General features: G+C 52.7%; 2 protein-coding genes across 3 annotated transcripts; both read right to left on the bottom strand.

The window, feature by feature from the left end:
- Positions 1 to 88: 88 nt before the first annotated feature.
- pigv (phosphatidylinositol glycan anchor biosynthesis, class V) lies at positions 89 to 2,570 on the bottom strand. Its single transcript, XM_084702302.1, has 3 exons — positions 2,267 to 2,570; positions 902 to 2,065; positions 89 to 709 (listed from the first exon to the last, which is right to left on the bottom strand). Exons 1-3 carry the CDS (start codon positions 2,327 to 2,329, stop codon positions 413 to 415), a joined length of 1,524 nt encoding a protein of 507 aa, XP_084558428.1. The 5' UTR covers positions 2,330 to 2,570; the 3' UTR covers positions 89 to 412.
- A 1,508-nt stretch (positions 2,571 to 4,078) lies between these two features.
- arid1aa (AT-rich interaction domain 1Aa) lies at positions 4,079 to 22,913 on the bottom strand. 2 transcript variants are annotated; one of them, XM_084702296.1, is made up of 20 exons: positions 21,709 to 22,913; positions 19,362 to 19,580; positions 18,457 to 19,227; positions 18,178 to 18,270; positions 16,753 to 16,993; positions 16,403 to 16,492; positions 16,054 to 16,224; positions 14,554 to 14,935; positions 12,474 to 12,619; positions 11,617 to 11,726; positions 11,188 to 11,397; positions 10,852 to 11,056; positions 10,500 to 10,644; positions 10,123 to 10,301; positions 9,620 to 9,779; positions 8,696 to 8,818; positions 8,233 to 8,335; positions 7,301 to 8,129; positions 6,937 to 7,067; positions 4,079 to 6,292 (listed from the first exon to the last, which is right to left on the bottom strand). In XM_084702296.1, exons 1-20 carry the CDS (start codon positions 22,612 to 22,614, stop codon positions 4,400 to 4,402), a joined length of 7,107 nt encoding a protein of 2,368 aa, XP_084558422.1. In that variant the 5' UTR covers positions 22,615 to 22,913; the 3' UTR covers positions 4,079 to 4,399. The 2 variants fall into 2 exon arrangements, with proteins under 2 accessions (XP_084558422.1, XP_084558423.1); XM_084702297.1 differs by lacking the exon at positions 18,178 to 18,270.
- Between the last annotated feature and the right edge of the window lie 381 nt (positions 22,914 to 23,294).

The raw sequence follows: 23,294 nt of genomic DNA, 5'->3' as shown, positions 1-23,294 counted from the left end.
GACAGACACGGTATCCATTTTTTTTTTAAACTTAATAGTTCCAGTGACCATTTCAACAAGTCGAAGCAACCAGTTAACTACTCCAAAATGAACGGAATTATTCAAATGTGTTTATTGACAAAGTGCATTGGCTACAATAACAGGATATCAATTTAACCCTGTGGAACATTATTTGTGCCTTCACATACAACCAAAAGTCTATTTAACACATTTATCTTGTAAAGAAATCTGCATTTACTAATAACATCCACCACCATGGTTCCTTAATGGATAAGTACAATGATATGACATTCCTCTTCAAAATATACATTCTAATGGTAACTACAGCATGCCCTCATCATAACAGTGGCAAAGTAAAAATACTGTGACCCCTAACTTGTATAGGAAGGGTCACAGAGTCCAGTGCAGTAATTCAGGTCCATGGCAAGAAGTTACAGTGCAGTGCCAGGCCAAGCAACCAGTAGGAGATGTAGTATCCCACGATGCATTGCGTGGTTAGGGAACATGTTCTCCAGTGAGGCATTAGTGCCAGGATGGGGTTATGAGGTGCAAGACTCCTGGAGGAACTGGAGTTGGCTGCCCTGTGCTGTTGCTGCCTCTTGGATGAGGAGGATGTGCTTCGTCGGATGAGAGGCTCGTTGAGGATGAGAAGCTGAGCGCTGACCCAGAACGGCACCGGAGAGGACGAGGACAAAAACCGGGTCAACACCTGCAGAGATAACATTCCAGAGAATGATAAACGACCATACCAACAGCATTTTTTAAACCCCCCAAAAGTCAACACTTGAATTGGTTATTTTTTTATTTTCATGCTTTCGAGTTCTACATTAACAAAAAAATGTGTACAGGTTGTACAGTTATAATAGCATACTCTATATTACAGGTTTATTCCAAGCCTTACCTGCACATGCATGCAGAATGCTCCAAACACCAGAAGCACAGTGGCGTGCACTATGTACACAAACACTCTGGGGTTGTAGAACCCAGGTGTGGGTTTGTCTGATCGTAGGTACATGCCCCCGTACCACAGCCCCAGTCTCAGACACAGGTCTGTGTTAGCGTGGTAGTACATGTAGGCCGCCGCGGAGCCCAGGGTCGCCATGGGTAACGCCAGCAGGAAGTTGGGGATCTGCTTGACCTGGAAGTAGCGCAGAAAGCCCACGTCCCAGTACACATCCTGGATGTGAGAGTAGAGGAGGGGGACAGGGCGTAGGCACCACAGGGGCGGGGGGGCGTTCTCGTCGGGGACCCTGTAGCCTTTGGACTCGGCCAGCGCCAGGAGAACGGGGGGCATCTGTTGCGGGGAGAGGGAGGGGGTGCAGAACGTCCTGTACCCATAGTACTGGAATGCAAAGAAAGGAAGAGCGATGAGCCCTGTACCCAGCACAGCTGTGACCAGCAGACGAACGGAAACCCAAGTGTAGTAGAAGACTCGGCCGTTTCCTCCCGCGGTTTGACGATGTGCGCGGATTTGGGACAGCGCCTGTTGCAGAGGCAGATACAGCAGGAATCCGACGTTCACAAGCCCGTTGGCGCGTGAGGCTGTGGCTATACCAAGGGCCAGACACGCTCTGAGGGTGAACCCTTTCTCCAGGAGAAAGAGGCCACCGAAAGTGAGAGCAGCAAACAGACTCTCGGAATATCCCGCAGTCATAAAAACGTTAGCAGGCGTCAGACAGTAAAGCAGACTGGACACAAGGGCGAGACGTCTGTCCTGTAGGACTACTCGACCGAGCGCGTACAGCGCTACCGCGCTCAGCAGGAAGAGAGCGCTGTTGCCTAGAGCTACAGCCAGCAGCAGACGCCCCCTCATAGTCAACCAGGTGCTGAGGGGCCACAGTGTTTCTGCCAGCCCCCGCAGTACCACAGGGAGCAGGGGGAAGAAGGCAAAGTTGTGCTCGTACTGGTAGCCCCTCTCAGCGATGAAGAGGTAATGTTCTGCATCCCATCGGGAGAGGCCGCCAAATAACCATTCCACCGCTGGGTCCAGGAAGCGCGGTTCCTCTGCACGCGGAGGGCTGAATGCATCAGCATCGTGATCTGGAATCGCTGCATTAAGTAGAGCCTGAAAAAAGCATATGAAAATGAAATAGAGACACGAGTTGGCTTTCACAAAAGTCAGCTAGGCTCGTGTAAGCGACAGTAGCCTACATTATTTATTGACATTATAGAAAAGTAATGAAATGGGACTGGGCATGTACTACAACAGCATTGTTAAATAGACAATTACAGGCTCACAACAAAGACTAAAATATGGAGATCTAACCTGTAACAATAACGAAACGCCCCGAGAGAAGGTGGCGAACTGCAGGACGGTGTTTACATCCATTGTTATGATAAGACTGCATCTCTTTACCCTAGCTATCCATCATAATAACAAGCTAAGCCTGTAGGACAAATTCATCATGCTCGCGTTGTATATTATGGTCGCTGTATCCTACTTCTCAATGGAAAACGGTTATTTCATTTGATAGATCCGTTTCTTAGCTAATGAAATGATGAAACCTTTCCTTATGAACCGGTTAATAGCACACTTCGCAGTTCATTTACTTCCGGTGGAATCGTTCCGAGTGGTTTTCAACATAAAAGCCCTTGCGCAAAAATCACAGTGATGGCAAAACAGGATTTTTCGATCACGTTTTTGCTAATGCATACCTTAACGGTTCAACCCATTATAGTTCAACTCATTATATGGTCTCTCTGGACTACCAATATAACGCACCCCCCAATCTCACCTAAGAGGGCCCCAAAACCGTCCATAATGACTGAAATCTGTGGTAATCTCCAAGCCAACAACGCGTTATCGATCCCTACCTTCTTACGTCCTTCCATCGAAAACAAGACGAGGACTTGATCTCATGACCTCATCGTGAGGTATCGTTTCCACTGCAGTTCCCGTAACAAGTCACACACTATTCGTGTGTGAAAAATGTGCAAAGTACTGTGACTGCAAATTATGTCCTCAAATCAATACCGTATTTGTCTGGTGGTAGTGCTGTTGACATGGCACAAGACACTGCAAATTCAGGAACAAAACCATCAAACATCTTACGAAGATTTAATGTACATTTATTCTTACCACGTGGAACATATAGTATAAAGATTTCATACTGAATAAATGATATTCATCGAGCCTCAAAAAGGAAGAGGAATTTACATGATATGAGCTACATAATATGAGATACAAATATGCAGAATCCATATGACTTGAGAAAAAGAACTGTCAAATGTGTATTTCTTCATCTAGAGTTTATTTTTGTTGTACCAGGAGTTAACAGGTTTGAGCCGTGTCTGCCGCACTAAGTAGCCGTGGAGACCAGAGAAGGGGGTCTATCAGCTGGAACGAGGGGAGGGGCCAGGTACCTCCCCCACACTTCCACCCCCCCTCCCTCACCAACAAGTGTGAGAATAGTGAGCACAGAGAGAGGGACACAGAAAGGAAGTGTAATGTACAACATCATATATACACCACAGCAAAGCTGTATCTGAAGTCAAAAACCAGTCCTACGAGGCGATTTCTTTCATTTTTCATAAGGGGTCAATTCTTACAATCAGGGGCTAAAGAGAGGAGGTAAGGGTGTTGTCGATTCTCCATACTTTGGGGGGAAGAAAGACTTCTTTTTTTTTTCTTCTTTTTTTTACTCGTCATCAACGTCAAACCAATGTGACCTTTTAACTCTAGACAAACTGCATTGTCAGTGTCTCTGTATGTGAAACTGTGATACAGAATGCTTACACTCAAGAGCAGTACGGTACAGAAAATGTCCTACGATCTACTGCACACTGCCCAGGCCCCCGGTGAATGTGTCTGTTAACGGCTGGCTGTCTCCTGTAGGGGCTGACAGATAAGAATCCAGTTACAGCAGCTCCACCCGAGCGCTACTCCTACGTCTGCCTCGCCTCAGAACATGAACCAGTTTGAGCCTCGAAGGGGAAAGCAAGGGCACACATGTTTCCAAAAACTCACTGTAAACGAGACAGCAACTTTGGTTACAGTTTTTGTTTTTTCAGCTATTTATTAATTTATTTATTTCTCTTTATTTAAAAAGTACTTCGCCCCCAGCCCCCTCCCCCCCCCCTCCCCGAGAGCAGAACTGCCTTCTCGACCAGGTGGTGTTCTGCTTCCAGGTGGTCTGGTTGGCATTCCTGTTACACGTAGTGTCAGTTTACAGAGTATCTGGTTCGTAATCCAACGCTGCTCTCCTTGAGTCAAGACGCCCGGGGGGGGGGGGGAGGGGCTCAGAAAATGGAAATCTGAAGGGTTTGCATAAATAAAAAAATCAGTCACTCTAGCCCACCCTGCCCCCGACGCACACAAGCCAGGCGGACGAGGAGAGGAAAGGGGCAGGGGGGGGGGGGTCAAACCCAGAGAAGGCGGAGCAACAGCTCCCTACAGCTGTCATGATTGGCCGATCAGAAAGAGTACATCGCAGATGACGTGGGAGACCAGCGAGTTCATGAGCGGCGACACGGACAAGTCCAGCAGCCGCGACTCGTACAGCGTGAACTCCGAGTGGTTCTCCTCCACCTTGGCGAAGGCGTGCATGGCCCGCGCCGCCCGCCGCATCATGTCCACGCTGGTGGGCTCCAAGTGCATCCCCTGCAGGTGCAGCAGCGAGCTCTGGCTCTGCTGGAGCTGCGTGGCGGCCAGGCTGTCCTCCAGGAAGCCAAGCAGGTTCCCCACGCTGCCCTTCTGGATGGCGATGGCGCGGGCCGCCACGCTGTCGCCCTGGGCCAGGTTGGCCAGCAGGACCACCGCCATCTCCCGGCAGACCGCTATCCTCCGGTCTCCGACCAGACGCACCAGAGTCCCGTACAGCTTCTCCAGGCGGCGGAAGGGCGGCGTGGCCAGGATGAGGTCCACGTTGTTGTCCTGGATGCTCAGCTTGCTGAGAGTCTCCAAGACCAGTCTCTGAGGGGAGAGGGCGCTGTGGGGCCCCAGGGTGGGGAAGGGGTCCTGGGCCTCGGCCGAGGGGCAGACGGCCCAGTGGAGCAGGCCGTCCAGGAGGGGCAGGCAGATGCCCTCGGGGTAGACGGAGAGGTCCAGCTGGCCGGAGATGTTAGCCAGCGTGACCAGGGTGTTCTCCCGGAGCAGCTCCAGGCAGTCCCACCACCACTCGTCCCTCTGGCTCGCCCCGGACTCGTCCGAGTCCTCATCCTTCTCGTAGGTGAGCGGCGCCTGCTTGCGCTCCGGGTGGCGGTGGTGCAGCAGGATGAGGCGGCCCAGCAGCAGCAGCAGGCCCGGGTGCTTGGACATCTCCAGGTCGTTGCCGGGGACGAAGGAGAGGCTGCGGACGATGTTGGACACGCAGACGCAGCGGCGGGCGAGCGCGTCCTGCCAGTTGGCCAGCGTGAGGAGGGGGCCCTCGTCCTTGCTGTGCGGCTCGTCCTCCAGGACGGCGCCCGCCGCCTTGGCCCGCTTCGGCAGGAACAAGGCGTCCTCGGACGCGTCGCCGGAGGGGAGGCTCGCCGGGTCGTCGCCATGGCGGGGCACCTCCCCCGCGTCCGCGCCGTTGGCCCGCTCCTCGGCGCCGGCGGATGAGGCCGTCGTCTCGGAGGGCGGCGTCGTCCCGGCCGGCTTGGGCTCCTCGTCCTTCCTCTCCTCCTCCGTGAGGGGGACGTTGTCCAGCATCATCTCCTCCGGCGCCCGCCTCTTCAGGACCTTCATGGGGACAAGCACCCGCGGCCGCGCCTCCAGGTAGCCCTCCCGCCGCTCCAGGTGCGTCTGGATGTGCTCGGTGGAGTCGCCCCCGCCGGCACTCCAGTGGAGCAGCCCGCTGTCAAACTCCTGCACCAGGCCGCGGCGGCTGGAGCGGCTGGCGGAAAACGGGTCCTTCTTCCGCACCACCTTGACGGGGAGCTTGTCGAACTTGCTGGCCTGTTTGGGGGTCTCCTGGAGGGCCGCCGGTGGCTGTGGTGAGCCCGGCGGCTCCCCGGGCGAAGCCCTCTTCCCCTCCTCGTCCTTTTTCTCCGCCTCCTCGCCCCCGGGTCCCGAGCACGGCTCTGCCTCGTCCTCGTCCTTCACCCGGGCCGGCCCCTCCGTTGCCGCCTCCTTCTCTTTTTCCTCCTCCTCTTCCTCCTTGTCGTCGTCCTCCTCGTCCTCGTCGACCTGCTCCACGTCCTCCAGCTGGGGCGGGTCGTCGTCCGTGCTGCCCCAGTCTCGGTCCAGGGCCTGGGGGTCCAGCAGGGTCCTCTGCCCCGGGTCGCCCACCTCGTACTCGCGCAGGATGCCGAAGATCTCGATGAGGCAGCGTCGGAAGTACTCCACCACCAGCTCCAGCAACCCGGGCAGCTGAGAGTGAGAGGTCAGAGGTCAAGAGATAGAAGCCAGTGGCGCCACCCGGAGATGTTTCAAAGGGGGGGCCAGATGGCTCCACTGAGACATCTTGTGGTGGCAGACCGAAATCAAAAGCCACGACTGAATGAGAAATTCTGCTATGCTGTTGAAGTATATAGGCTAGTTGAAAACTGTGTGAATATGAGAGTTAAGGAATTTCATACCGATATACTTTGGTTTTTTATTTTACAATTAAATGTTACCGGTACAGGGCTTGAAATGTACTCTTTGACTTGGTAGTGCTGGTGCTCCCGACTTTAAAAAGCTCAGGAGCATCAGCAGAAATGTGCAGTAGGCTAATTAGCAAGCGTTTTATAAATACATTAAAACAGGTCGCGTGGTAATGATTTGCACTGGCACAAATATGCTACCAAATATCTTTTGAGGTTGCACAGATAAAACTTCCACAGCATATGCAACTAAAATGATTGTAATTTCCAGCCCTGAGGTATGAACATTGTGTACAAAACATATACACCCCCCCTCCCCCCCAGGGGTGCCACTGATGAAACCACGTCATATTTTAATCCATGAAATACCTAGCCCCCCCCCCCCCCCACACACACAACTGGGTTCAGGCCCGCGAGGGATGGCCTTACCGTGTTGAGGTTGAAGGTGGAGATGGTGTTGTCGTCGTACAGCAGGATGTTGATGGTGTCCAGAGCCCACGTGCTCTCAGCCAGCAGGCCAGACTTCAGGGACATCATCACCCTCCAGGCCTCAGGGGTCCCTGTGGAAGGACACACACACACACACACCTGTGTAAACAATCATTCACATCCCAACAGCTGAGAGCCATGACAGTCATCACAAGGCAGGACATTAAAGCCTGAGGAAAAACCATTGGATGTGAATGACAAACAGATCAAACCGGTCAATCCTCAAAACAGAGAACAGAGAAATTCCCTGTGTTGTTGGTTTGTGAGGGGTTGGGAAGGAGGGGGTGGAACCCCGCGAGCGTACCAATATCTTTCATGGTGAGGCGTCGGCGTGTTTTCAGGATGGGGTGGGTGGCCTCGATGGAGCCCGGGGGAAAAGGCATGTCCCGCCGGATCAGAGGGGACTGCGCCGAGGGGGGCACGATGTGAGACGCAGGCACGGGGGGGCCGGCTTTCTGCATCTTCATGCCGCCGTGCATGTAGGGAGTTTTACCCGGCGACGTCCTGCTCTCCAGGGGGCGGGGCATTGGGGTGGGGCTGGACACCTGCGGAATGTGGTTCTGCATGCCCTGCGGCGACTGGTAGTTGGACTGCAGGGGGCGTGTTATGGGCGGGCCCGCCCCCCCGGGGCCGTAGGGGGGTTGGCGGGGGCCCATCTGGCCCCCCCACTGCCCCTCGTGGTTCATACGCTGCTCCGACGACATCATCTCCTCGCTGCGGTTCATGCCGGGGTAGCCGGGACCAGGGGGCCCAGAGCCCCCAGGGCCCCCCGGCCGGTTGGGGTAGTTGGGGTAGCTCATCTCCCCCCGCCCCGGCCACATGCCCCCCTGGGGGCCATCAGGGCCTTGCTGCATCATCTGAGGAGGCATGGCGGTCTGGGCGTTGGCCCCAGAGGGCCCCTGCATGCGCTCCCTGCCGAAGGGGAAGGGGAACTGGCCCTGGGGGCCTGGCGGGCGGCGCTCAGGGCCTGCGTACGGGCTGCCGCTGAACTGGGTGTAGTTCTCGGGCTGCCCTGAAGGGGGAGCTGTGGCGCCCCCCTGCTGTTGAGGCTGCGGCTGGCTGCCGGGGAACGGGTACTCGCCCTCGTGACGCTTGGCAGGAGGATAACCGCCTTCCACAGGTCTCTTGTAGTTCTGCACACAAGAGACAATTAAAACAATTAGCCATTTAAAAGAGTCACATCCCTTTTATGTGTATGTACGATGTGATTAGATGTGAATACAGAGGATAACTGACCTGTTGTTGCTGCTGCTGCGAGTACATTCCTGCCTGCTGGTTGGGGTAGGAGCCACCAGGGGACGTACCTTGGCCAGGATACTGATTTCCATAGGAATCGTGCCTGCAAGGAAGAGTCAGGCCTGTCAGCGAAACCATCCCAAACACAAGCAAGCCATGTGCCCACAGCTCACGCTACATTTGAATGTTGCAAATCAACAACCGACCGTACAGATCCCAGTTCAACCACGCAGACTCGTCCAAGTCTGAGTCAATCTGCTGACTTTGGGTGCACTGATCTGCCGTGGACCACATGCATTTCCTCTCCAGGACCAGAACATATTCATTTAAGAGATGCTATCATCTAAACCTACATCTAACATACAGGAGGGGGGATTTAAACCTGGAACCTCCTTATCTGTTGACAAAACGTTCTAACCACTGAGCCAGTCCCCTCCCCTATTTGGCAGCCGGGGTATCTTACCGCTGCTGCTGTGCCGGGTAGCGGTTTGGCGAGTACATCCCTGTGTCGGTGTTGGCTGGCATCAGGCTGGTCGGACCCGCGCCAGGCCCCATGCCGCCCTCCGGCCCGATGCCTGGCTCTGGCCTGAAGACAGGGGAGAGAGACGGTCGGTACAGCACCACGCCTAGCGACAGCCAGGCCTAGCGACAGCCAGGCCTAGCGACAGCCAGGCCTAGCGACAGCCAGGCCTAGCCACAGCCAGGCCTAGCCACAGCCAGGCCTAGCCACAGCCAGGCCTAGCCACAGCCAGGCCTAGCCACAGCCAGGCCTAGCCACAGCCAGGCCTAGCCACAGCCAGGCCTAGCCACAGCCAGGCCTAGCCACAGCCAGGCCTAGCCACAGCCAGGCCTAGCCACAGCCAGGCCTAGCCACAGCCAGGCCTAGCCACAGCCAGGCCTAGCGACAGCCAGGCCTAGCGACAGCCAGGCCTAGCCACAGCCAGGCCTAGCCACAGCCAGGCCTAGCCACAGCCAGGCCTAGCGACAGCCAGGCCTAGCCACAGCCAGGCCTAGCCACAGCCAGGCCTAGCCACAGCCAGGCCTAGCCACAGCCAGGCCTAGCCACAGCCAGGCCTAGCCACAGCCAGGCCTAGCCACAGCCAGGCCTAGCCACAGCCAGGCCTAGCCACAGCCAGGCCTAGCCACAGCCAGGGGCTCGGCGCAAACTGATCACAGCCCCCAGGAACGGGAGACGAGGTGACATGCTACGTTTAAAAAAATAATAATGTTATGAAGGAAACTACAAATGTCAAAAACAATAATTGTATTATCAACCTCGATCAAGATCGACCTCGACGAGGGTCGAAAGGGCACGAAAAAAGACGCTCAAATACAACGCTGAAATAGAAGGAAACACTGGAAACCAGAAAGCAGAAGACTGCCTTACCTCCTGTCGTAGCCTGGCCCGTAGGGGTACTGCTGCCTCTGGCTGATAGGCATGCTCCCCATGGGGCCTGGAGGCCCGCCACGGAACTGCTGCTCTGCTGGACCACTGGAGGGGCCCTGGCTGGAGGGGCCCTGGCTGGCAGGCAGGAACTGCTCCCCGACTGCAGAGACAACCACTGCAGTCAGCAAAACAGCCTGGACGAGCTGGTACTCAGTTATACACATGTTTATGCTTTATTGGACAGTTACTATGTAAAGTGTGACCGGAAGTGCAGAGGGGGAGAGAGAGGAAGACATCCAGCAAAGGGCCAAGCAGGATTCGAACCCAGGCCACTGCGGTAAGGCCCTCAGCCTCCGCAGGTACTCACGCACTTTTCTTGTGCGCTACAGGGGAGGCCCAACATAGCTTTTCGATCCCTATTGATGTTCAAGTCGTAATGAAACTTTGGAGTTCACACACACCAAGGTTTTGGAGTATGAGGTCAGTCCCTGTGCTGTGCCCACCTTTCCGCATGGCGCTGAAGGGGTCCTTGCCTGGCTCGTAGGGGCCTCCCGGGCGCCCTGGCATCTCTGGGGTGCTCATCCCCGACTGGTGCCCACCAGAGTTAGGGGTCATCGAGTTCCTCCTGGGAAAGGAAGGGTCACTACCCTCAGAGAAAGGGTCCTGGAGACTCACACTGCTCCTGGGGGAGAGGGAGGGGCAGAGAGGGAGAAAGAGGGGGGGGGGGGGGAGAGACGGAGAAAAGTGGGAAGGCAGGGAGGGAAGAAAGGAGGGAAGGAAAGGGTGGTTTTCTAAGTTACATGACTCCTCTCCAAGCGGATATCATGAACGCGAGGGCCTGACGGGCAGGGAGTTTGGATGGTGTTGCCGGGAGACTCACCTCGGCCCAGGCTGCATGGGGGGGTGGGGGGTGGAGGCCGGGGTGGGGGGTTTGAGGTCCCCCCCCTCAGCCATGGAGCTGCTGGTGGACTGGGGGGTCTGGGGACCCTGGAAAGAGCCTGACCCGGCTGTAGAGCAGAGGGACGCTTCAGTTGTTCGATGGTGGAGGTAAACACAGAACACACATTTTAATAACAACAACAAAAAAATGTCAACACTCAAAACGCTCATTGTTGATTTGAAAGGACTAGGGCAGGCAGGTCCCTGGTTTGGTTGGCATTCCACACGGGCCGCCAAAATCATTTGCCTTGAAACATTTGACTGGACATTGAAATGAGAGAGCAGGTGCTGACCTGGAGATGGAGGCTGAACCTTGGCCTGGTTCTTGCTCTTGTTGTCAGTTATGATCTCAGGAGGCGGGTCCTCGCCGCGCTCGATCTTGTACTCGAAGGCGTACAGACACTGGATGTACTGCTTCTTCAGGGAGCTGGCCGCGCTGCTGGACGTGCCCACGTTCAGGTTGGTGGACAGCTCTCGCCACTTCTTGTTCTTGTTCACCTTCGGGGACACACACACATCAACCCAACATTAGGAGACATCTCTGTGCTGTGTGTGTGTGCGCGCGCGAGGCGACAGGCTAAAGAAAGGAGCGTGTCGTGAGCGAGCGAGGAGTTGAGAGTTCCACAGACCTGCAGGAAGCCTCCGATCTCCTTGACGGACATGTAGAGTCTGAAGAGATCCAGGGGCTTGCGTCCCACCGCTGGCAGGTTGGTCATGCCCATGGTTTTCTCCTGGATGAAGGCCAGGTAGTGGTCCACCCACATCCTCCTCTCCGGCTCCGGGCCCAGCTCGTACAGCCGCGTCAGCTTCTCATTGGTCGTCGTGGAAGAGTTAGACTTCTGTTCACCCAAAGGAATAACGGGGTCAGAAGAGGGTCGTCGTTCAAACTGTGGTTTGTCCGTCGTTTTTTTTCTGATTCGTAGGTCAAATTCCGCTGATTTTTTGTCGTGAACGACACAACATCTTTTATGAAAAGTGGGCCTTCTCTGTCCTGTGTGTTGTGTAGTTTCTATAATGTACAGTGTTTTAATATGCTGAAATATGAAGTATTCCGTTACCTTGGACTTAGTCTCGGGTTTGGGGGTCATGCTGCCGTCTACTTTGTTGTTCATCTTCTGACCCGGGTTCATCTTCCCATCAAGGCCAAACTCTGGACTGGGGGCCATGCCTGGGGAGGGAGGAGGAGGGGTGGAGAGGGGGGGAGGAGGAGGGGGACAGGGGGACAGGAGGGGTGGACAGGGGGACAGGAGGGGTGGACAGGGGGACAGGAGGGGTGGAGAGGGGGGGAGGAGGAGGGGTGGAGGAGGGGGACAGGGGGACAGGAGGGGTGGACAGGGGGACAGGAGGGGTGGACAGGGGGACAGGAGGGGTGGAGGAGGGGTGGACAGGGGGACAGGAGGGGTGGACAGGGGGGAGGAGGGGTGGACAGGGGGGAGGAGGGGTGGACAGGGGGGAGGAGGGGTGGACAGGGGGGAGGAGGGGTGGACAGGGGGGGAGGAGGGGTGGACAGGGGGGGAGGAGGGGTGGACAGGGGGGGAGAAGGAGGATCATCATTAATCAACTCCATCAGGATTACATCATTTAAATGTTTGAAGCTATCTTTCCACAACACAACTGCAGTCAGAGCAGAGTTCTCCACTCAGAACATGAATGAGTATGTTCGTCACATGAACACATATGGTCAGTGAATTGCACACCTGGTTTGAAACGAATGTGTAGGACTGACTCTGTTCCACTGCTCAAATGGTCCAACACAACCATGCTGGACCTATGCACTGTGCACAACCATGCTGGACCTATGCACTGTGCACAACCATGCTGGACCTATGCACTGTGCACAACCATGCTACCAACACTGGTCATGATTTCCCCAGCGGCCACCACAGGGCACGCCATAAGTGACGGGTCAACTCACCGCTGGAGTTGTTGCCCATGTTAGCGCCCATGCTGAAGGGTGGACCACCCTGGGTGTTCATCATGCCCGGCATGTTGTTCATGGGTGGGCCATAGGGGGCGCCGGAGCCCATCATGGCAGGGGACATGTTGGGGTAACCTGGCATCCTGTAGGAACAGAAAGAAGGGCATGGATTACAACCACAGAGCCCTTCACACTGAGCACGGTGCGAACGCCACATCTAGCACGTTTAAAGGGCTGTGAGGCACGCTTTGAAGATGGTGAGAATGAGAAAGGTTGTCAGATTCTCACAGCACCTGGGACAGGAAACCTTCATTAGGCTTTGGAGTTGTGGTTATTGTGTGTGTGTGGGATTAGTGTATGTGTCGGGTTAGGGTTAGTGTGTGTGTGTGTGTGTGTGTGTGTGGGGGGTTAGTGTATGTGTCGGGTTAGGGTTAGTGTGTGTGTGTGTGTGTGTGGGGTTAGTGTATGTGTCGGGTTAGGGTTAATGTGTGTGTGGTTAGGGTTTGTGTGTGTGTGGGGGGGGGAGGGGGTCACAGAGTGTGTGTGTGGGGGTTAGGTTTTTGCGCGTTCACGTAAGTGGTGTCCCAATACTCGTTTTGATCGAGTGGTACGGCTAAGACGAAGGGGTATACACACCTTAAAACCAAGTGTTTTCGGGAGCTTACTTGAAACCTAGGGATGTGTGAATCCTGCTCAACTGCAACAATGGCAGACCCAGAGTCCCGTAAATATAATATTTTTAGGGCTGCAACTAACGATTATTTTAATAATCGATTAATCTGTCTATGCTTTTTTTGATTCATCAATGAATCGGATAAAACTTTTTTTTTAAGCGTTAATCTCCAACCCATTATTCAAAAACAGATAAGTGTTATTAATATTAGGATGGATTTAATGCTATTTTCCAAGTTGAGCAATTTATTGGAGTTGAGTTTTGTTTAAAACTATTGAAAATTGAAAGGTTGTGGAAGTAGGCCAGACTTTATTAGAATAATCTTTTGTATATTTCAGAAATTTTAGACACCATTTTGAAAAAAGTCAAGATTAGTGAGGATTAAGCTATTTTCAAAGATAAGTGATTTTCTATCATCATATTAGAAACTTAATTGAAAAAGTAAAGGCTGTGGAAGTATACCACACATTGTTAATATACTCTGGTTTATGTTTGAGGTTTTATATTCTTAACAATATTATAAAAGTCAATATTACAAAAGTACCTTTCTCAAAATGGGGTTATTTTCACCCGGTCCCTAACGCGATGCTGCAAAGTAGCCTCTAGCGAATGTGAGACGAATGTCGAATATGAAACTAACTTCACCTCGGTCAATGAACACTCTGTTTCGATGTATTTAGTGTGAAATGATGCCACACCTTGGATGACTTGGGTCGTACTGATTTCTCTGCCTCCGCCATGTGTTTAAGAACAACGTTCCTCAACAACGTCTCTCCGATGGCCTCGACCTCCGTTCCGCTCTCAACTAAACTTCTTTTTTAACACGAACATCTCCGCGACATACTGAATGGCGTAATAATCGCGCAATACAACGAATCGATAATGAAAAGCCAACGTTGCCAACGCTTTTTATAATCGATTTTAATCGATTCGTTGTTGCGGCCCTAAATGTTTAAAACATTTTTCATAAAACAAATGTCTTGTTTTGTGCTCTACACAGTCCTGTACATATGTATCTGCAACCATGTTCTTAATTGAAACGTTTTATCGCTAGTTTGCTACGCTAACGTTACATTGCTGATTTGCACAACAGTCCCGCATTTCTCTGATTAGCCTTGAATGGACTCCATGTATGTCTACAGTTTTAACTAAACGCCATTAGCAGTGAATTTCGTTTGATATCAGTGCATAACACTACTTGCTTTGGAGACATCGATATACGTAACCAAGTGGTGTCTCATTTCATAGGGCTATGTAGCCCTTACCCCTCAGTTTTGAGGGGCAAGGGCTAGGGGTAAGACAGAGTTTTGGGATTCGGCTTAAGTGTTTGTGTGTGCGGGGAGGGGGGGGGGGGTTAGAGTTAGTGTGTGTGAGTGTGTTAGGGTGTGTGTGTCAGCAGCCTACCTGGTGTGTATGGAGTTGGTGGCAGCGTGCTGCATGGCTGCAGCTGCTGCCTCCTGGGCCTTCCTGTTGAGGCCAGGGGGCGGGCACATCCCTGAGCCCACCTGTGGGGGCATGTTGGGGCCCATGCTGGGGGGCATGTTGGGGCCCATGCTGGGGGGCATGTTGGGGCCCATGCTGGGGGGCATGTTGGGGCCCATGCTGGGGGGCATGTTGGGGCCATAGGGCCGTGGGCCCATCTGTCCTGGGGGCATCCTTCCAGGTGGAATGCCAGCGTAGGGTGGCCCGCCCCCCTGACCTGACATGGGGTTCATAGGACCACCCATGCCAGGGCCAGGGTAGTTGGCATTGGGCATATTACTGTAGCCAGGTTGTCGAGGGTAACCTGACAAAGAAACATCAAAGGCATTTTATATAAAGGGAGCCAAACTGGAAGAAAGGGTATATGAATATGTAATCAGACAATAGTGAGTCTTTCTGGAGAACCTGTGAGGTTGACTTCAGTCTGCCTTGAGGTATTTTGATGAGCTAGCCAGCAGCGTGGATACAGTGTGGATATTTATCAGTGAGACTAGCTTGGATTGAGAGCACCATGGCTGGCTAGCAGGGAGAGCAGTGCTCACTATCTAGCTGTGAAAGCATTTTTGCTACCTCTCTCGGCTAGATGGCTAGCAAAACTGTTTTCACTGCTCGATAGCAAAACTTGAGCAGTGTTGCTAGCTCGCCGTGAGAGCAGTTTGCTTGCTAGTTAGCTAGCAGTGAGAGCAGTGTTGCTTGCTAGTTAGCTAGCAGTGAGAGCAGTGTTGCTTGCTAGTTAGCTAGCAGTGAGAGCAGTGTTGCTTGCTAGTTAGCTAGCAGTGAGAGCAGTGTTGCTTGCTAGTTAGCTAGCAGTGAGAGCAGTGTTGCTTGCTAGTTAGCTAGCAGTGAGAGCAGTGTTGCTACCCAGGGAGAGCAGTGTGGACAGCGGTCAAGAGAATGTGCCTAGTTAGCAGCGAAGCTAGCTATCAGTGAGAGCAGTGTTGCTATCAAACAGTTAGGGCAGTGCACCCTTAGCGCTGAGGCTCGTCACTGTGGCAGCCCTCTTGACAGGAGGCTGTGCTACGTCAGCTGGCTCTCTGCTCCACTCCTAAAAATAGCCTCACTAGACTCTGGGAAGGAGGGAACAACGATAGCATAGAATTCCTATTAGGCAGAGACATATTCGATGAGTTTGGCTCAGGGGAAACCGTCTTAAAAGCAACTTGAATTAGCCAACTAATATTTAGACCTCTGCCAATTTAAAATGTCTGGCCACTTTTCAGAAGATGCAGCTCAGAAATCATCTTTCGATTGTAAATAAGGTGACTTGTCCTCTCTGAGATGAGGCTCTGTTTTATCTTTACGTGAACTCAACACAAATCGACATGAGGCAGAGACAACACAAAGGAAAACCTTGTAACACAAAGGAAACCCCTGTAAAACCTTCCATCCAGCCAGCCACAGCACCAGGTCTACTGCCCTCACCTTGAGGCCCGTACTGTGCCCCTTGAGGGCCGTAACCAGCCATGGAGTTATTCTGCTGATAGGGCCCCATCCCAGGATGCATCTGGGCCCCGGATGTCTGGCGGGGCGACAGGGCGGAGGCAGACTGGGGGGAGCCGTAAGGGGGCATCTGGGGGTTCCTCTGCATGAACCCTGATGGGAGGGAAGAGAGAAAGAGTGAGGAAAAGAAGGAGAGGAGATGGAAAGAAGGAAAGAGAGGAGAGAGAGATGGATAGAAAGGGTGATAGAAAGAAAGTGTGAGAAAAAAGGAGAGCAATCTCTGTTCATCTCACAACTGAGACAACAGAAGCTGTCCGGCCTGGGGACGTACCTCTGTCCTGGGCCATGGGGGACTGGCTGAGAGAGGGGTGCAGGCTGGCATCCGACTGCACGCTGGCCGGCCGCGGGGGCATCTGGGTCCCTGAGCGAAGGGGAGGAACCAACAGGTTAGCGTGCTAACTGCTGCACACAAGACATAAATATACAGCTGGGGAAAGATGTAGAGAAAGATAACACTACTAATAATAGTTTTTTCCAACACTTGGACCTCCGTGAGGTAAAGTATAAAATGTTGTTACAGTGGAGATAAATCGAAATAGAATTCTAGAACAGAATAGGTACATAGTCGTGTGACCAATGACCCCCTCCCATACACCCGACTCAGCTAAGGAGAGGCAGTACCTGGCATGGTGGCGGGTGACAGTGGGCCCGTCCGGGACGTGCTGGCACTTGCGGGGGAGCCCACAGGGGAGGGGGAGGGCCCACGGATGCCCGGGAGGTGGGGGGAGGTGTGGGGGGAGAAGGGCGACTGGGCAGGGTTGCTCTGCTCGCCCTGGCTGCTGGACACGCCTGAAGTGCTCACGCCAGGACTCAGAGCGCCGTCGGTGCCTGTGGGCAGGTCGTCGATGGAGCCTGAGAGATCCTGGAGACACGGGGGAGAGACGGACACGCTCAGACGCAGCGGCCGGGCAACACTGGCCTGGTGGAAGGACAGGGTTCGAAATGACCCCTGGCTCTTGGAGGGGTTGGGTTAGAGCAGTGGTTCTCAACCCTGTCCTCAGGGACCCCCTGTCCTGCATGTTTTAGATGTTTCCCTGCTCCAACACACCTGATTCAAATAAAAGGGTCGTTATCTAGCTCTGTAGAAGCCTGGTAACGAACATGCATTTGAATCAGGTGTGTTGGAGCAGGGAAACATCTAAAACAAGCAGGACAGGGGGTCCCTGAGGACAGGGTTGAGAACCACTGGGTTAGACCATTTGGAGGGGGTTGGGTTAGACAATTTTTCAGTCTTATCCGTACGTTTCCCACTTTTCAGTGCCATGGTTGGAATGTTTGGAATGCGATCATTTTGAACAATTAGTCCAAATTAGTCAAATCTGATATTCACTCCTGAAAATTCATCAAGCCGTAGACAAGTGTTGATATGGAGACCACTTATTTTGTGAGACCCTCCACACTAAACACAGTGATCATGGAGGGTGCCTGCAGGGTCTCGGGGGGCCCCCAGACCCCCCTCATTTCAAACCCTGCTGGACACCAGTGTTCATAAATGAGAAACTGTCTATGACCCAGTCAATACATCGTTTCCTCATCTACATAATGAGCCCAGAACACAATTTAATCTTCTCAGCTCTTAGAAAGCAGTGAGGCACATTTGCACAACACACACACACACACGCACACAGACTCTCACACATACACACAGCCAGAGGCTCTTCTCCTCATTTATCTTTTGAGCAGAGAGGGAGCGTATTAGTTCCGAGGTTGCCATGGTTACAAAGGTTTGTTGAACGCAAGAGCTGAGTCAGCGAGAAGCTGCAGCCCGCGCCATGTGAGTTTTAATACAAACAAACACACCCACGCAGAGCACAACACCAACAGCTAAGTCCCAGTATCTAGTTGTACCATCACTCAGAATCCAGTTACAAAACACTAAGACAACAACCAAAAAAACATGTTTAACTCTTCAGGATGACAGGATTCAACAGAAGGAAAGTGAGACCACAACTAGTCTTCATAAACTTATGCCTGACATCTCAGTGAATATCGATTTATCCCAATCACTCTATTCCAGAGAGAAGCGGGGGGGTTTGGGAGACTGACCGGTAGGCTGGATGGACGGCCTCGCATGCTGGCGTCCTCCGAGCCACTTTTGGGCTGGTTGGAGGGAGAGCAGAATGAGTCCGGGGACACCTCCTGAGATCAGAGGACAAGAGAAGCTCTCTTAAGGACAATTCTCTCCCCCTATCTCTCCCCCTCCCTCTCTCTCCCTCCCCCTCTCTCTCTCCCTCTCTGTCTCGCACGCACACACGGAAGTTAAACCAGTCGAATGACCGATCCAGTGGCCAACTGATAGGATCTGAACTGAGCGACGCACGGTACCTGTGGAGGGGGAGGGAAGCGTTGATAAGGTGACTGCTGTTGCGTCTGTGGAGCACTCTGAGCGTAGGATGCAGGCTGCCCCTGTGGATGTTGACCGTGTCCTGGGGGAGGCTGGGGGGGTCCTTGGGCCGGTGCCTGGGGCTGCTGCTGCTGTGGGGTGGGCTGCTGGGCCTGCTGCTGGGGGCCCTGCGTGGGTCCAGGGTAGCCGGGCTGGGCCTGGGCCCCGGCTGGAGCCTGGGAGCTCGCCTGCTGGGGCGGCTGGCTAGGAGGGCCCTGCTGCTGGGGGTAAGGAGAGTGGCCGGCCTGGGGGGTCGAGGCTTGGGAGTAAGGTGGCTGAGACTGGGGAGGCCCTTGGGAGGGGCCTGGTAATGACCCCTGGGATTGAGGGGGCATATGGGGCTGCTGATAGGATGGCCCACCCTGGGCATGTGGGCCAGAAGTCTGGGGCTGCTGGCCTGGGTGGGGCTGTTGGCCTGGATGGGGCTGTTGGCCTGGATGGGGCTGCTGGCCTGGGTGGGGCTGCTGGCCAGGGTGGGGCTGTTGGCCAGGGTGGGGCTGTTGGCCTGGGTGGGGCTGCTGGCCAGGGTGGGGCTGCTGGCCAGGGTGGGGCTGCCCAGCGTAGGGTGCTGGTCCGCCCTGCTGTCCGGTTGGGGCCTGGGGGTAGGGGCCCTGCTGCTGGCCAGGGTGGGAAGCCTGGCCCTGGGAGCCATAGTATGGTCCCTGGCTCTGGGGCCCATAACCTCCTGGTCCTTGCTGTCCATAGGAAGCCATCTACAAGCGAACAAGAAGGAATCAGAGAGAGCCACAGGGCCAATACATATTTTGCCATTTACGAAGGTTAAATAGAAGGCTTGGATCGGTACATGGGGTTAGGGTTTGGGGAAACATGGAGAAGCCTCACTGACCTGCTGCCCATACTGCATGCCTCCCATGCCACCAGGAGTGCGGCCCTGCATTCCCACTGGGTATCTATGGGGGCCCGGAGGTCCGTAGCCCTGGCCAGGGTAGCCCGGCCCTTGCTGAGCCCCAGGAGGGGGGCCCTGCTGGGGCTGCTGGGAGTACGGCCCTCCCCCTCCATACGCCTGGCTTCTCATCTTCCCCATCGGATCCATGGAGCCAGAAGCCTGACAAAGAGGCGGAAAGATATCAGTTGGACGTGTCATGACATGATATTCAACACATGATAGCGATGACATTACAAATATCTTAAGACATACGAAGGGAAATGTATCTGCGAAAGAACCCAGTACTTGCAACATGAGTAATGCATGCTTTTCTCCTCTTTTTTTCCCCTTTATTCCCACGGTCATTAGCCTGAATTTTACCTTACTCTGCCATAGTTACAGAAGTCAACACAGCCATGTATATCTCATTTCGAATGGAGGGCAGTTTGCCCAATCTTAAACACATCCCAGCTGTGCTCCCGTTTGAATATGAGCCAAGCATGCTTTCCTTCTTTCTTTTCTTTTTTTTTATGGAGAGAAGGTAACATTGGCTCTGAATGAATGACACTAGAAATGGAGGGAGAGACTATAGGTCCTGACCGGGTTTAGCGTAAAACGATCCATTCTCCTTCAGAAACACACAGTTTTGATGAACTAGTCTGTAGTACAATCTTCCAAGTCCTCCTGCATCTTGACTTGAGGTTGTGTTTGAATATGGATACTCTTACTAAGGGGAACATACTCTAAAGTGCATCATAATGATGTTTCTAATCTAGAGAATTGTACGCCTCGCAACCCAATGACATGTGCAACAGAAGTCCTCAATGCTTGTGTGCCCAAACACGTCTTGCATGTGTTTATCTTTGCATTCACACAGCACTCAGAGATGAGGCATTGGTACGCAATAAGCTAGCTGCTGAAGTAAGGCCTTTTATACCATACATCAAGCAGAAAAAAAGCCTTTCATGACATGTTCAAGCTCCCGGCTAATGAAATGAAATAAACAAGCAGGGCACATGGCTAATCTGCATGAGACAGGGGAAACTCCCTTGGCGGGATAGAGATGGCTGGACTGTCTTCTGATTGGCTTGGGGGAGGAGGGGGCAGAGGGGGTAAGTTCTGAATAGTCACACAGGAGGGAGACTTGTGGGCACACGAGACGGCGGCCAACTCTCTGCGGGCACCTCACATTCACACTTCCCATGTGGCGTTTAAATACACGATGGAATTCATGTGAATTTTAAATCAGAGTGGGTGCCATGAGTAACCTTGCACGTGTGTTTGTGGAGAGAGAAAATTGTAAACGGAGATAGCCTACATACAAAGTCAGGCGTGGAATCCACATGACTAATCCCTGTGCGAGTGTAGGAGGGCGCCCTTATCTCGGAACTGTTGTTACATCATATGCATTTATAAAAGGCCATGAGCACAGGATCGACAGCCAATCGGATCTCGGCTCGCATGTCAACTCAAGACCAACTGTCTCCTGGCTTTGACAGAAGGATTTTACCTCCACAATTCAAATCCCAGAGCAAAGCAATCTGCAGACTGCAGTCACTCACTTTAATCACCATGCCGACGTTTACAGGCTACATGCAGAGTCTGGAATATCTTAAAGCTAGCAATGCGCTGAATTATAACTTCTTTTTTATGGGAACAGCTGATATATTCGTTTAATTTATTATTCTACATTATTTTTCAAATCCCTTCAGACTACGAAACAGGTTTAGCCTATACGCACACAGTCTTGCCAAGTTATTCAGCAACACGAGTTTCCTGGGCATGCAATGTTTTTCTCCCCCACATACCAGTGTTTAGCAAGACAGAAATGCTCGATGAAAGACGTCAAACCAAAACGTACAATTTGAACGGAGACGATCAAACTACCACTAATAAACTACAAAGTATCCGTTGTATCAAGCTTACAAATATTTGTAAGACAGAAAAGCATTTAATTACGTTATGTGTCATACATTCAGGCAGACTGGGTATTGGGGGTGAAGCTTTGCTACAGTGTTTCCACGACTTATGATTCGGGCCTTCTTCACACTTCGATCGTGCTCCAAGTTCCATTTTTAAAACCCAATGATCTCTGGAGCACTGACCCTGTGCCAAAATATATATGATTACCAAGCAAATTAGTACAGTTTAAAGATCATGTCTTAGAAAAACGAGAGGCAGCCATTTTAGAGTGTCTTAGCGAACTAGCTCCCCAACAGACAATGGCTGGCGTGCTACGTTATAACTACATAGCAAGTGAGGATAACGCATTGTACGCCACAAGGTTTTAAGGATAGTTTAACTTTACCTGGTTTCTACTTAGAGCCTGCCCTGCACTTCCAGGGCTCATAGGCGATGGGTGATGAGTCCTTTGTTGCCAACTCGGATTGCCCCCTCCATACTGACCGCTGCTCCCCATGTCTGTTGGTCCCTTGCTAGCTCCCTCTTGGTTACTGTAATCGCTTGGTGGGTAGTTTGGATAACCTCTCGTGGAACTTGGGGAGGTTAGAAGCTGGTTGAGGGTTGGCGTGGATGTTGGCTGTGGGTTCCCCACATTATATCTCTGATTATTGTAAGATCCAGCCATAGATGTGGGTCCTCCTGCTGGTTGTTGCTTTGCTGGCTGTCCCCCAGCTGTCGGAGGCTGGGCGCTGCGCGGAGAGTTGATGCCGTATCCTTGGCCGGGATAAGGAGTTCTATTCGGGAATGGATTGTAATTGTTATACTGGTGGTTCGAAAAGCCATGGTCGTGCGAGTTGGGCTGATATGGGTCCATCATGTTGCTCGATTGCACGGCCGGACCTGCAGCAGCTGCCATGCCAGGGCTTTGTTGTCCGCCATGTTGATGAAAAGGGGCCCGACCGTAGTGCTGACTGTATCCATAAGAAGGTGGAGGAAATGCGGATCCGTGATGGTGTACCATCCCGGGATGGTTATTCCCCTCGGATCCGATGGAATCATTCTGATTATTATTAGCCCTGGGCGGGTTCCCATTCCCGTTCTTCATCTCAAGTTCCCCTCCTCCCCCTGCATTTCCAACATCGGCCCCGTCCTGCAGATCCCCCCGGCCCGGAGATCCGCTCTCTAATCCCGGTTGCTTTTTTTCTTGCTGCTTCTCCCCCGGTACCGACTCCTCTTTGGGGTCTCGATCCGATTTTTTAAGTTCTGAAGGCGTAGTGTTGAGAGTGGCGGCACTGGCAACCTGAGCGGCCATGATACCCCCTCTCTCTCTTTCGGCGAGTCAGTCACAATCAAACGCTAACATTTAATATAAATAATTGTTTATAACCATTTATCTTTGTCCCGACTCATTCCCACACCTTAAACCGGACCGGATCCGGCAGCCATCCCTGGTTTCAATGTGACGGTAACGGCTCAGGAACTCCAGAAGCCCATTAGATGCAAAAACCGACACAAATATTGTGGGAGTTCTATTACTGAGCCAGACTACAGGCAGGGAACGGACCAAACCAGCACGAGGCTCGCCGAGATACAGCCATTTTACTGAGCCGCACAGAGGGACATAAAGCACGGATTGGAATCCAGGGGGTCTACGGAGTGGACTTGCCTTTTTCCAAAATGGCATAAAGTCTTTGGGATACATTTTTTGATGGGCAATTTATATTACAGCATTAATTTTTGTCTTAATTATAATATTGATATGTGGTAAATCATGTCAATAAAGTTATTTAAAGTAATGTAGGTCATATGGGAAGTTCAGTGTAGTTAGACTACATAGGGCTATTATATCACCAGGAAAAACTCGTGTATGTTTATTAATGGAACAAGTCCTAAAGACATAACATCGATTTCGAAAGGAATCAGGCCTTTCGTGCGTTGACTACATTTACCATACAAGATGTGGGCCTACGTAGCCTATGAAACAGGGCAAAA

This window comes from Hypomesus nipponensis, chromosome 2 (genome assembly GCF_054491055.1).
Source record: "Hypomesus nipponensis isolate SF chromosome 2, ASM5449105v1, whole genome shotgun sequence".
NCBI classification, from domain to species: Eukaryota; Metazoa; Chordata; class Actinopteri; order Osmeriformes; family Osmeridae; genus Hypomesus; species Hypomesus nipponensis.
This window is presented reverse-complemented; position numbering and strand designations above follow the sequence as displayed.

Bases quoted from the DNA above. Each gene is read 5' to 3' on its own strand.
- pigv (XM_084702302.1), bottom strand. From the start codon at position 2,329: ATGGATGTAAACACCGTCCTGCAGTTCGCCACCTTCTCTCGGGGCGTT. The intron at 2,066-2,266 runs GTTAGATCTCCA...TGCTTTTTTCAG, and splicing joins GCGTTTCGTTATTGTTACAG to GCTCTACTTAATGCAGCGAT. The intron at 710-901 runs GTAAGGCTTGGA...TTATCTCTGCAG, and splicing joins CATTCTGCATGCATGTGCAG to GTGTTGACCCGGTTTTTGTC.
- arid1aa (XM_084702296.1), bottom strand. From the start codon at position 22,614: ATGGCCGCTCAGGTTGCCAGTGCCGCCACTCTCAACACTACGCCTTCA. The intron at 19,581-21,708 runs GTAAAGTTAAAC...CCTCTTTGTCAG, and splicing joins AGGCTCTAAGTAGAAACCAG to GCTTCTGGCTCCATGGATCC. The intron at 14,936-16,053 runs GTGAGGGCAGTA...TTTCTTTGTCAG, and splicing joins GGCACAGTACGGGCCTCAAG to GTTACCCTCGACAACCTGGC.